This window comes from Ranitomeya variabilis, chromosome 8, assembly GCF_051348905.1.
Source record: "Ranitomeya variabilis isolate aRanVar5 chromosome 8, aRanVar5.hap1, whole genome shotgun sequence".
Taxonomy (NCBI): Eukaryota; Metazoa; Chordata; class Amphibia; order Anura; family Dendrobatidae; genus Ranitomeya; species Ranitomeya variabilis.
Window position 1 is genome coordinate 117578386 of NC_135239.1, and position 14509 is coordinate 117592894.

Consider the following 14509-nt stretch of genomic DNA (forward strand, 5'->3'; position numbering starts at 1 on the left):
GGTTGGTATTTCTCAATACGCACTACCCCATGTAATTGCCTGACACATTGCACTTTAAGAATAGTGGAATTCATAGGGATTGTTCTGTTTGGAATAATGTTCTGCCTCCGATACAGTTGCCTGCCATTGACTGTCGATGTGACGTCAGTACCAGTCACTGAGGTTAGTGGCTCTGAAGTGGGCACTCCGTCTATACTGGTAGAAGTGCTGAACTCACCAACTGACATGACATCAGCATGGCAGCCAATGCCAGACACCGGAAGCCACAGCAGATAGTCTGATAGGCTACTAGGGCCACACAATATCTGGAAAAGGGAAAAAGTTCTTGAAGGGCTGTCTGGTCCAAACCGATAAGTCTGCAGTTACTGTGTGACTGCAGACCCCCCCCCCCAATACACGCACTGCGTGCTGCAGGGATTCACCAGTTTCTGACCCATGACCAGAGGGTATGTATGAGTTACATATACTCCCGGCCAGTTGGCGAAGATTCACTTCCATACACTTGTTCGGAGTGAGGCTGTGCCATCTAGTCAGTCATGCATACTGGATAGCTGCATTACTAGACAGGGCATGGCCACGCTCCATACAAGAGTATGGAAGCGAAGCTTTGCCCACTGGCCAGGAGTATATATTACTCATGCATACCCTCTACTCCCTGGTCTGAAACTGGCAAATCCCCGCAGCGCACAGTGCGTGCCCTGTGGAGGGGGGGGGGGGTCACACACTGACTGCAGACTTGGCAATTTGGTAATCGGTGTAGTCTCTTGAGCGTTCATCTAGATTCCAAATTCTCAGCCAACATTTCATTACAATAAGCTCTGTTATAAATGCTATGATACACAAGCCTTGGACACCACAGCCGGCCGTGTTAACAGATTATCCTTTCCCTACAAGATTACGATATATCAATTTATGAAATTCATACACAATCAAAGGCTGAACTATCACTCTTCATCAGAAGTGCATCAGTAACTGCTAAAAGCTTAGCCCCAAGTAGAGAACTTATGTTGCCAAATTCTTGCAATTCTGGTGACAAATGGTTAATCGAATCAGTGCATAAATGTGTAAGATGTATAGGGGGTAAACTAGATCAAGTTACCTAACCGAGGAGAAGTAAAAACTAAATAAGGATCTCCAATAGCTACCATACGACTAGATTTCAAAACATACCAATTTGTTCATCATCAGGAATTCCCATGATCCTCATTGCTTCTAAAGTTTCTTGAAACAAATCTTTGTCCTGCTGACCTGGAATGGTAACGTGTCCATTGGAAAGGAAACGGTACTTGTTGTAGGCCTCTAGCAGAAGATCAGCTGCAAGACACAAGTTAGAGATACTTCTCTGTAAATCCATCACTGCGCCACTCAAGCTAAACCTAAAGAGCTTTAAGAAGCTCCAGTACAGCATATTAAAAAGGCTCAAATTATGACTTTAGGAGTGTGCCGCTTCCCTGCCTTTTAGCTTCAAGAATATAGAAAAAACTTTTTTGGGGTGCGGGTTGGGGGAATTGTGTTGTATTTGCGGCCTAATAGTTTATGTAGTTGCTTTGTTAGTTTGTTTTTACTATCATAATTGCGCTGCTCCAGAAAATAAATAAGGAGTTAACACTGAGGAGCAAGTTTAAAAAAACAAACAAAAAAACACGTCCTAACCGGCTTTCCCGCTTCTATCCATTCACGTTAAAGTAAGGCTGCATGTACTCAATAGTGCAACTCACTCCTCAAAATACAAGCTCTCACCGCTATATTAACATGGAAAGAACAAAACATTGACAAGAAGGCAAAGTCAGGCCTGGTCAGTATACAGGGTTAAATTAATTTTTGGCAAGTGGTGATTGAGAAGGAGAGAAAAATGAGGAAAAATGCAGGTTAACGGACTTATTTGCCAATTCCTGGACACTGCATTTGTCAATTTTTCATTAGGCTGGTGGCTGCACTTAAAAGATGCCACAACAAAACTGCAGTATATGAAAACTACACTTGGAACACTGCAGACCAGTGACAAGGAACGCCAGAGCGTTTGCTCCAGAGCAGCAGCTAGTTTAAAGTAACAATTCAGCTGGGTTTTTCTCGGCCAGAATAGCATCACTAATGCCCCTAGTAAAACGCTTACAGGCCACTGCCTGGTCTTTCCAGCAATGCTACAGTTGTGTTCTGCCATTTTATGACCGCAGCTCCTGAATGACCACAAGTCAGAGGTAATGGTCACAAGTAGCGATGAGAGAGTATCCTCGGGTTTCCCAGAGCATGCTCGGGTGGTCTCCAAGTATTTTGGTGTGCTCGGAGATTTAGTTTTCGTCGCTGCAGCTGCATGATTTGCGGCTGCTTGACAGGCTGAACACGTGCGGGTTGCCTGTTAGGGAATTCCCACCTTTCCCGGCACCTGCGCACTGCAGTACTTTGCTCTGCCCTCAACAGGGCAGATAAAGTAAGCCTGCGCAGGAGCCGCAGCGTGAAGACAAGAACAGGTCGTCATCGTAAGAAGATGGGAGGCCCTGGACCGAACCGCGACGCCCATCGACCCGAACCGAGACCGCCTCTGGGTGAGCATAATCTAACCTCTTTCTTATCTTTCAGGATACACTGGGGGCTTATTTACAACATTACATAATGCTGTACATAAGCCCCTGATGCCGGTGGCCGCAGCTCATTCTTGGATTTTGGGGTGACTGGTTCCCTTTAACCCCTTCCCGACCTGTGACAGCGTCTGTGTCATGAAAGTCTGTGCCAATCTGACCTGTGACGCATATGCTGTGTCACAGTAATCGCGTCCTTGCAGGTCGGGTGAAAGGTTAACTCCAATTTCACACGACCTACAGGGACAGGGGGAGTGGTACTTCAGTCCAGTGGGGGTGGCTTTGCCCCCCCCCCCCCTGATCTGCCCCCGCCACCGATCTCCTCCCCCGTCCTCTCCCGTACTCCGCTCGTCTGACTGCTCCCTCCGTGCTCCGATCCCACCCCCTCATACTTACCGAGCCTCCCGGTGTCCGTCCGTCTTGTCCATGGGCACCGCCATCTTCCAAAATGGCGGGCGCATTCGTAGTGCGCCTGCCGAATCTGCCGGGCGGCAGATTCGTTCTAGGTACATTTTGATCAATGTGAGGTTTTATTCACAGGGATAATAAAAAAAAAAAAAAGTAAATGACCCCCCCCTTATCACCCATAGGTAGGAACAATATAAAAAAAAAATAAAGAAAATGTATTTACTTCTAATTTTTCCACTAGGGTTAGGGTTAGAAGGTTAGAGTAAGGCTACGTGCACACAGTGCGGATTTGGCTGCGGATCCACAGCTGCGGATTCGTAGCAGTTTTCCATCAGGTTTACAGTACCATGTAAACCTATGGAAAACCAAATCCGCTGTGCCAATGGTGCGGAAAATACTACGCGGAAACGCTACGTTGTATTTTCCGCAGCATGTCAATTCTTTGTGCCAATTCCGCAGCGTTTTACACCTGTTTCTCAATAGGAATCCGCAGGTGAAATCCGCACAAAAAACACTGGAAATCCGCAGGTAAAACGCAGTGCCTTTTACCTGCGGATTTTTCAAAAATGGTGCGGAAAAATCTCACACGAATCTGCAAAATGGGCACAGAGTTAGGGTTGGAATTAGGGCTAGGGTTGGAAATAGGGTTAAGATTAGGCTTGTGGTTAGGGGTGTGTTGGGGTTATGGTTGGGATTAGGGTTAGGATTAGGGTGTGTGTTGGGGTTAGGGTTGTGATTAGTGTTATGTCTAGAGTTGGGATTAGGGGTGTGTTGGGGTTAGTGTTGGAGTTAGGGTACTGTCACACTCTGCAACTTTCCAACGATCACGACCAGCGATACGACCTGGCCGTGATCGTTGGAAAGTCGTTGTGTGGTCGCTGGGGAGCTGTCACACAGACCGCTCTCCAGCGAATAACGATGCCGAAGGCCCCAGGTAACCAGGGTAAACATCAGGTTACTAAGCGCAGGGCCGCGCTTAGTAACCCGATGTTTACCCTGGTTACCATCGTAAAAGTAAAAAAACAAACAAACAGTACATACTCACATTCCGGTGTCCTTCAGGTCCCTTGCCGTCTGCTTCCCGCTCTGACTGAGTGCCGCCGTAAAGTGAAAGCAGATCACAGCGGTGACGTAACTGCTGTGCTCTGCTCTTACTTTCCGGCCGGCAGTCAGTCAGAGCGGGAAGCAGACTGCAAGGGACCTGAAGGACACCGGAATGTGAGTATGTACGGTTTTTTTTTTTTTTTACTTTTACGATGGTAACCAGGGTAAACATCGGGTTACTAAGCACGGCCCTGCGCTTAGTAACCCGATGTTTACCCTGGTTACAAGCGAACGCATCGTTGGATCGGTGTCACACACACCGATCCAACGATGACAGCGGGAGATCCAGCAACGAAAGAAAGTTCCAAACGATCTGCTACGACGTACGATTCTCAGCAAGGTCCCTGATCGCTGCTGCGTGTCAGACACAGCGATATCGTATGGATATCGCTGGAACGTCACGGATCGTACCGTCGTAGCGACAAAAGTGCCACTGTGAGACAGTACCCTTAGAATTGAAATTTTCACTGTTTAAGCACATCAGGGGTCTCCAATCGCAACATGGAGCCATCATTCCAGCCAATTTTGCGTTCAGTAAGTCAAATGGTGCTCCCTCCCCTCCGAGCCCCGACGTGCGCCCAAACAGTGGTTTACCCCCACATATGGGGTACCAGCATACTCAGGACAAACTGGGCAACAACTATTGGGGTTTAATTTCTCCTGTCACCCTTGCAGGAAAAAAAAATAAATAAATAAATTGCTTGCCAAAACAATTTTTAGAGGAAAAAAAATGATTTCTTATTTTCACGGCTCTGCGTTATAAACTTCTGTGAAGCACTTGGGGGTTTAAAGTGGTGACCGCACATCTAGATTAGTTCCATGGGAGGTCTAGTTTCAAAAATGGGGCCACTTATGGGGGAGCTCTAATGTTTAGGCACACACGGGCTCTCCAAACGCGACATGGTGTCCGCTAACGATTGGAGCTAATTTTTCATTCAAAAAGTCAAATGGCGCTCCTTCCCTTCAGAGCCCTGCCGTGTGCCCAAAGAGTGGTTTACCCCCACATATCTGTGAGGTATCTGTGTACTCCGAGGAGAAATGGCCCAATAAATTTTAGGATCCACTTAAATCCTGTTGCCCATGTGGAAATGAACAAATTGAGGCTAAAAAATTTTGTTAAAAAAAAAAGTACTTTTTCATTTTTACGGATCAATTTGTGAAGCACCTGGGGGTTTAAAGTGCTCACTATGCATCTAGATAAGATCCTTGGGGGGGGGGGGGGGGGGGGGGGCTAGTTTCCAAAATGGGGGTCACTTGTGGGGAGCTCCAATGTTTAGGCACACGGGTGCTCTCCAAACGCGACATGGTGTCCGCTAACGATTGGAGCTACTTTTTCATTCAAAAAGTCAAAATGGCGCTCCTTCCCTTCCGAGCCCTGTCGTGCGCCCGAACAGTGGTCCCCCCCCCACATATGGGGTATCGGCGTACTCAGGACAAATTGTACAATAACTTTTGGGGTCCAGTTTCTCTTTTCACCCTTGGGAAAATTAAAAAATTGTTGCTAAAAGATCATTTTGGTGACTAAAAAGTTGAATATTCATTTTTTCCTTATAGACCCCTCAAACTGACTTCAAATGTGAGGGGGTCCCTAAAAAAATTGTTTTGTAAATTTCATTGTAAAAATGAGATATCGCTGGTTAAATTTTAACCCTTATACTATAAAAAAAATAATAATTTTTGTTTCCAAAATTGTGCTGACAAAGTAGACATGGGTAATGTTATTTATTAACTATTTTGTGTCACATAACTCTCGTTTAACAGAATAAAAATTCAAAATTAGAAAATTGCAAAACTTTCCAAATTTTAGCCAAATTTCCATTTTTTTCACAAATAAACACAAAAATTATCGACCTAAATTTACCACTAACATGAAACCCAATATGTCACGAAAAAAAAAATCTCAGAACCGCTAGGATCTGTTGAAGCGTTCTTGAGTTATTACCTCAAAGGGACACTAGTCAGAATTGCAAAAAACATCCAAATAGGCTGGGTCATGAAGGGGTTAAAGGTAAAATGAAGTTTGTTCTACTTCCAGATTATGGCCCCAACAGTGCTAAATGGAACCTTCAGTAGTTTAAAAGTGATTTTGAAACCAATACCATCAGTATGTTTATCAACAATAAGGCTGGAAAGGTCCTGACGCAGCTCACTGGCTTTACCCATTATAAAAGGTTTGTGTGGCACCTTGGTAATGAGACCCCTTTTCATAGGCAATCAGTTGAACCAGCTGATATATTCACTACATGACAGGCTTGCCTTCTAATTACTGATAGATTTTAGCCGGTGTCGTGACTTTTCATGGCTTTTTGCACCTCTTCATGTGTTAAATAGTTTAACATGTGTCATTTCTCATACATAACGTAGTTTATGGACAGTATGGTTTGATTTATTTGCCTGTGTGGATTGGATGGGTTGTTAGAGACATCAGGTGAGAATTTTGTGCCAATAGCACCTATAGAAATACATTAACTTAGAAAGTTGGTGACATGTTCAATATTTATTTCACCATCTGTACATGTGAATGGGCAGTGTGTGAGATGACATTATACTTGAATAAATGTTGATTTTTGTTCAAGAATAAATGTGGATTGCTCATGGCGAAAGAAAAAAAAAAACAAAAAAAAACCTTCCACTGAAAATAAACCCCAACCAGTTTTTAGGAGCAAAAATACTTATTATTCTATGGTTAGCATTTTATGTTTTGCAGACCTTTAAAAAACACCCTCCTCTGAATATATGGAGTACATGATCATCAAGTCAGGTACTTGGCAAACTAATACAAAATGGGGACTAAAATATTCTTGCATAAATCAGGCCTTGGATCATTATATAGGGACATAAAGAATGTCTGCAAAGCGTTGCAGAATATGTTAGCGCTATATAAAAGCTGCTGCTGCACGAAACAGCATCCAATAGTTTGATATATATTTTATTAAAGGATGTGCAACAACGTGAGGCAGAGTTGTCCATCGCATTGTCCATTTGGTGTACATATAGTGGCGATGGTAAAAAAAACACTAAATACATTTTTTTTGTTGATTTATATGTATACTTTTCCTTGAGTCTTGTCATTATATAGGGATGCCTGAACGTGGCCTGAATATAGACCATGATGTACAGACTGGCTGTGGGTCTCCTGACCGGAACTAGGAAGCCACATATGCCTATGAGCATATATCCACTACGTGTGGTAAGAATACAGACCCCGATATATGGAAGTCTTAATTCAGCCTTAACCTCTTAACCCCCAAGGCTGGTTTGCATGTTAATGGCTGGGCCAATTTTTACAATTCTGACCACTGTCCCTTTATCAGGTTATAACAATTTGTGAAAAAACGGAAATTTGGCGAAAATTTCGCGATTTTCCAACTTTGAATTTTCATGCCTGAATTGGTCCCGAGTACGCCGATACCCCATATGTGGGGGTAAACCGCTGTTTGGGCGCATGGCAGACCTCGGAAGGGAAGGAGAGCCATTTGACTTTTCAATGCAAAATTGGCTGGAATTGAGATAGGACGCCATGTCTCTTTTTGAGAGCCCCTGATGTGCCTAAACAGTGGAAACCCCCCCAAAAGCGACACGAGTTTATAATGTAGAGCCGTAAAAATAAAAAAAAAAATCATGTTTTTTCATGATTTTTCGCCCAAAATTTTTTATTTTTCCAAGGGTAACAGGAGAATTTAGACCCCAAACATTGTTGTGCATTTTGTCCCGAGTACGCCGATACCCCATATGTGGGAGAAAACTACTGTTTGGGTGCATGGCAGAGCTCAGAAGTTAAGAAGTGGCGTTTTGGAATGCAGACTTTGATGGAATGGTCTGCGGGCATCACGTTGCGTTTGCTGAGCCCCTGATCTACCTAAACAGTAGAAACACCCCACAAGTGACCCCATATTGGAAACTAGACCCCCCAAGGAACTTATCTAGATGTGTTGTGAGAACTTTGAACCCCTAAGTGTTTCACTAAAGTTTATAACGCAGAGCCGTGAAAATAAATGGTTTTTCCACAAAAATTATTTTTTAGCCCCCAGTTTTGTATTTTCCCAAGGGTAACAGGACAAATTGGACAAACTTTTGGGAGCCAAGTTCCCCCAAACTCACTGCGCTGTTCAGACGCTCCCCCAGCTCCCCCGCCTTCCAGCGTTATTTGCGGCTGCTTCATTCCAAACGCTGGCAAGGAAACCTGTATATTCCGGCAACGCTGGAAGGCGGGGGAGCGTCTGAACAGGGCAGTGCGCATGCCCAGGAACCCCAGCCCCGCACTCTGCATAATGAATAACAGTGCGGGTGGGGATTCAGCAACAGGGTGGCCACACAGCCCGCACAGGCGCAGTCAGGCACCCTGCATCTGACCTATGACGGACAATGAAGACTGCGCCTGTCCCAGGCAGGCACGCATAGCGCAGGCACCAGATTTAAGAAGAAACAGCGCGAAGGGGGCGGCGACCATAGCCCCAAAAGAGATGAGTGACGGCAGTTGGGAGCTTCACATAGGAGGCTTCGGACCGCCTCCAGGTACCAAGACAGGTATTTAGGGCAAATTTTAAAACGCTTTATTTAGGGAATAACAGAAGCAAAAACTAAAAGAGCCACCTTGTTAGACTGCAGCATTACTGCTGCACAAGGTGGCTCTTTTAGTTTATAACGGCTGGAGGGGGTGACAGTGGCCCTTTAAAGTGCATTCACGATGCCCATTTTAAATTATATAAAAATAAAAATTTCCCCTCAATTTTGCCTCACCGTGACAATTCTGATTACAACCGAAGTGCATGCCCCCCCCCCCCCCTTTGATGCAAAACTAACATTTAGAGTACTTACTTTTTAAGTGTTCTCCTGCTCCTGATAAGAGATAGTAAAAAATATGAAACGTTCGTTCATCTTTAGCTTGTCGAATTGCACGGGATTTCTCCAGCAAATCTGGGATGCGGTCAAGAAAATCTAAATAGTCTAGGATGCAGAAAGAAACTGGTCTTGTATTTTTCACAACTAAAGCTTTGTAGATGTGGTGGTGGTAGCCAGATGTAAGAAAAGGATACAGGTTTCTATATTTGCTCCAACAATGTAACCATTCACATCAAAGTTAATCCGAATAAACTTGCCCTTGGAGTAAAACAAAACTGTTAGATTTGCAGAAGTTTTCACACTGGTATATGGCATACAAACATGACCAAGTGTAAGAAAATGGTTGCGTGATTTATTTGTGCCCACTATTGTTTTACACTTCATTTTAACACCGCAGAGCCGGCTAAAAAAACAATCATAAAATGGGGTTGTCAAGAGATACATAAATAACTAAGATATCCCATAAGTGTTTTAGACCTTCCCCAACTTCCATACAGAGTGGTGTAGGTGGGATCCCCAGTCAGGCTGATGCACAACTACTCCTGTACTGACAGGTAGGATGTGAGCATACATCATCTCTCTAGCTCTTAGGGTTTCTGCTTAGTGCCACCTCCTCCTGCTTGACTGACCACTCCTTTGACTGAAGTCCCTGCATCTGTAAGCCAAGAGCCAAGTGGGAGGAGAATATGCTGGGTAGGATAACATGTATATGAAATCATCCTTGATCGTCAAAAATAAAATTTTAAATTGTTGTTGAAGTATAAAAGTAAATCTATGGTAAATAAATCATGGCGGGGGGTGTTGGAAAAAACAAAAAAAGACAAAACAAAGCATGGTAATGGTCATTTGCAGAACTTTCCTGACAGGAAAAAAAAAGTACCTAAAAGGATTGTATCAATAAAATGTAAATTCTGTAAACGATCCCGCATATAGCCACGTCGGCAGGAAAGTTAGAAAGATTATTGCTCAACACATGGGGTGGTAGAAGACAAACTGAAGTGCACATTAGTTAAACATTCACTGGTCTTTAAAGGGTTAAACTCATTCAAACATTGTGACCATTACTTACAAATCGTGATGAATTGTCATTCTTTACAGTTTTGGCATTTCCAAAGGCTTCAAGGATCGGATTAGCTTGCAACAATTGTCTTTCCAGTTCACCCTAAGGAAAACATTTAGATTGTTAGAATTGCAAAATCCACCACACTTTTCCTCAAAAGCAGCCAGTTCATGTTTCTTGAACCATAGACAGTGATTGAGAGCCTTTAGGGTAGGTGCACACGGTCAGTAAACGCTGCGGGTTGGACGCTGCATACATTCGCAGCGGCCAGATGTTACAGCATAGTGGATGGGATTTCAAGAAATCCCATCTCCACTATGCGTCCACAGATGCCCGCAGAGACAGACATGTGGCGTGTCTCACCAGACCACAGCATGTCTATCTCGAGAGTCTCCACAAGAGAATTTTCATTCATGCAATGTATTGGACACAGTGATTCCATGCTGTTCAATGAAAACAGATGACTCACATGAGCTCAATAGCCGGCAGCGCTTTGGAGGCAGCGGACATGTGCTGCACCCAAAGCGCTGCCAATTCCTGAACGTCTGCATATACCCTAACAGTGCTGTGCCTAGACGAATGCAGGTAAACCAAAATGAGCTTAAAAACAACCTGCCACCAGGTTAGTGGTGGATGGTTTTTGCATGTTATACTTGTTTTTCTTTTCAAACCTGCCATACAGATCCACAAATGTGGGCATTTTCCATTACTGGGTGATGCAGTAAATAAGACAACTCTTGTCACTGGATCCATGTGACTATAAGAACAAACAAACCTAAACACTCAGGGAAGCAGCAGAAATAAAAGCAAAAACTGACAGATTGTCCGTCCAAAGCAACGCTGTAAAGACTGGGCCAAAATTCCTCCAGAACAATGAGACCGATACAGAAAAGCATTATGGTGGCTGTGCAAGCTAGTGATTTGTAGGGTGTACTTAAATGTAAAAATCTATTGGAAATGTGCAAAAAGCTATTTATTAATAACCCAATTTAGCATTTTTTTTTTTTTTTTTAATATATAAAACATTGCTCTTTAAAATATGCCTTGATAAAACTTTAGAATTTACAGAGGTGGCGTTAAGTTTCTGATGACTATACATAAAAAACACAAAGTCAGCTAATCAAAAACAATGCTTAAGAACGGTCTTTGGTCTTCATAGGCTTCACCATTTCTAAGTAAGAGTTTTACATCAATATGTCTTAGGAACCCTGTGGAGAGACCTAGATAGTCGACATCTTGGGGACCCCCTCCAGCAAATTTCCTACTATTTAAATTTACGGGAAGTACATCTATGCGCCCAATTGTTTTACAAATGCAGTTTAGTCAACTCCACATAGTGACAGCCACCTGCAATTTCTTTATCTGAGTCTAAAGCATGTGGACAGGCTGCAGTTATACACATGTATGCAAACTCATTTCACAGTTTAATCAAGCCATTTTGATTGGGTACACTTCTACTTGTGCAGCTGGCTATTTTTTTTTGGTGCACGTATTTTGGACACTAAATGTAACATATTTTATTTGTACTCCTGAGTCATCTATTGCCACATAAGGAGAGTACTGCTTTTATTGCATCTTACAGACCATCATGTGTTTCCTGTGGTAGAATCTGTGCTCTAAGGGTAAAACGCCTATCTAGGGTCCTAGTAGGGGCTCGACAAGCTAGACAGCAAGCACTCACATTGCTTATTAGGCCGGCGTCACACTGGCGTATTGAATCCGATGCAAGATCATCGGATGCGATATGCTAATGACACTCGGCTTCTGCTCGCAGCAGAGCCGGAGCCGAGTGTCATGCGTCTGTGCTCCGATTCTCTTGCACAGGGAGGATCGGAGCACAGCTGCGGAGGCGGAGAAATGAATTTCTCCATCTCCTCCATTGCTGGGGTCCGCTTATAACGCACAGCACTCGGATGATATCCGAGTGGTGTGCGCTGTCTCACTCGCACCCATAGGCTTATATGGGTGCGAGTGAGCCCAGAGTATTCCTCGGTCCGAGACAATCGCAGCATGCTGCGATTGTCTCGGACCGAGGAAAACGGCCGACAAAAAGTCGGCTGGTGGGAGCTGCCCCATAGCTGAACATTGGTCCGAGTGCAATGCGATTTTTTATCGCATTGCACTCGGCCGTTTAAAACGCCAGTGTGACGCCGGCCTTAGGGTGTCAACCTCCACAGGTAGTTGGGGCCATGACTTAGGGCCTTCCAGTGATATTGTAGTGGTTATTTTGCCAGATTTCCCTTTATATACTTTTGATACATGCAATCATGCATGACTGAAAGTGTTAGCACCCTTGAAATTGTTCCAGAAAATGAAGTATTTCTACCCAAAAAAATTATTGGTTACTCATGTTTGTTTCCTTTGTATGTATTGAACACAAAAAAGGCAAGTTAAACAGAATTTCACACAAAATCCCCAAAATTGGCTGGATAAGTTTGTGGGCACTTTACCAAAATTGTAGGTAAACCACTTTCATTCAAGCATGTTAGCTTGTTCAAGCTCAACTGTGGCAAGTAACAGGTGTGGGCAATATGAAAAAGTCATAGTTACTCACCGATAACGGTGTTTCTCAGAGCCCATGACAGCACACCAGAGAGGGGATCCGCCCTTCAGGGACAGGAAACCTACAGGATAAAAGGGCGGTACCTCTCCCCTGCATCAGTTTTGTTTACAGAGCATCGGAGGTCCTCCAGGTTAGTTACAACAACAGAAAAAGTACAATTTATCATATTGCTTAACAGGTAAACACCGTGTCTATATAAAAAGGCACTTCACACAAAATAATGTGCTCACCGCACACGTGATGAGGGGGGGAATAAGTAGGTGCTGTCATGGGCTCTGAGAAACACCGTTATCGGTGAGTAACTATGACTTTCTCAGTCGCCCATGACAGCACACCAGAGAGAATTGCAGAGATATATTGGTTAGGGAGGGACCACAGCCTGTAGAACCCTTCTTCCGAAGGTTAGGTCAGACGAGGAGGCTAGGTCTAGGCGATAGTGTCTGAAAAAGGTTGAAGGTGAAGACCAGGTGGCCGCCTTACAGATTTGGTCTAATGGTACCTCTGACCTTTCGGCCCAGGAGGTCGCCATAGCCCTTGTAGAGTGGGCCTTCAGTCCCTGTGGGACGGCGTTCCCGGTGGATGAGTAGGCCAAGGCTATTGCGTCTGTTACCCATCGTGCTATAGTGCTCTTAGAAGCTTTGAGTCCTTTCCTAGGCCCCTGGAAACAGATAAAAAGAGACCCTTCCTTCCTACACTGTTGGGTGGATTTAATATATTGGATTAGACACCTTCTCACATCTAGTGTGTGGAATTTTTCTTCTTTCCTATTTTTAGGGTCTGGACAGAAGGAAGGAAGGATTATTTCCTGGGACCTGTGAAATATGGATGCTACTTTGGGTAGATAGGCAGGGTCTGTTTTTAGTACGACCTTATCATCCAGGATTTGTGTAAAGGGAGGGTTTGCGGACAGGGCTTGGAGATCACTTATTCTGCGGGCCGATGTCAGGGCTATTAGGAGGGCAGTTTTAAGTGATAGAATCCTAAGAGGTATTGACTCTACAGGTTCAAACGGGGGTTCTGTCAGGGCTGACAAGACCAGGTTCAAGTCCCAAGTTGGTAATTTTTTTACTGTTACAGGTTTAGACCTTGCGGCTGCTCTGATAAACCGCATCACCCAAGGGTTTGCTGCTATGTTTTCACAGTAAAGTGCTCCTAGAGCTGATATTTGTACTTTTAAGGTACTTATTGAAAGGCCCAGGTCTAACCCCTTTTGTAGAAATTCTAATATTTCAGTCACTGGAACCCCGTCTTGTAACCTGACCCCGGAGGAGGATAAAAATTTTTGCCAAGTTTTACCATATATTTTTGTGGTCACTGGTTTTCTACTTTTCATTAGTGTAGAAACTAGTTTGTTAGAAAAACCTCTATCCCTCAATAGTGACCTCTCAAATTCCACGCTGTTAAGTGGAGATTCTCTGACTGGGGGTGGAACACCGGTCCCTGAGACAGAAGGTCCGGAAGATCCGGAAGGACCCAGGGATCTGTGATCGATAGCATCCTCAGCCAGGAGAACCAGGCCTTTTTGGGCCAGAAGGGGGCTATTAGGATAAGTCTGGATTTGTCCTGCCTGATTTTTCGCAGAACTGCTGGGATGAGGATGATGGGAGGAAATGCGTATGCAAGAGTGTGTGTCCAGGGAATCGTAAATGCGTCTACTGCCCGAGGATTCCCTCTGGGATCTAAGGAGCAAAAGGTTTTCACCTTCTTGTTGTGCCTGTTTGCAAAGAGGTCTATTACAGGGATGCCCCATAAGTCTGTGATTTTTTTGAAGATTCCCTGATTCAAGGACCATTCCCCTTGTTTTAGTTGGGTACGACTTAGAAAGTCCGCTTCCTGGTTCTCTACCCCTTTTATGTGTAGGGCTGATATGGATAGAAAACTGTTCTGTACTAGGCTGAGAATTTCGGAGGTAGTTTCCATTAGTGTTTGAGACCTGGTACCCCCCTGGTGATTCAA

The 14509-nt window shown here is 44.2% G+C and overlaps 1 protein-coding gene across 1 annotated transcript in view; it reads right to left on the reverse strand.

Annotated features, from left to right (window-relative positions):
- Nucleotides 1-14509, reverse strand: part of MYH9 (myosin heavy chain 9) — a 240108-nt gene that overhangs the window by 157837 nt on the left and 67762 nt on the right. Inside the window, exons 6-9 of the mRNA XM_077278728.1 lie at nt 10000-10092; nt 9125-9188; nt 8907-9005; nt 1171-1314 (exon numbers count right to left, since the gene is read on the reverse strand). Of these exons, the coding sequence (XP_077134843.1) occupies nt 1171-1314; nt 8907-9005; nt 9125-9188; nt 10000-10092 (400 nt within the window). The remainder of the gene's footprint in view (nt 1-1170; nt 1315-8906; nt 9006-9124; nt 9189-9999; nt 10093-14509) is intronic.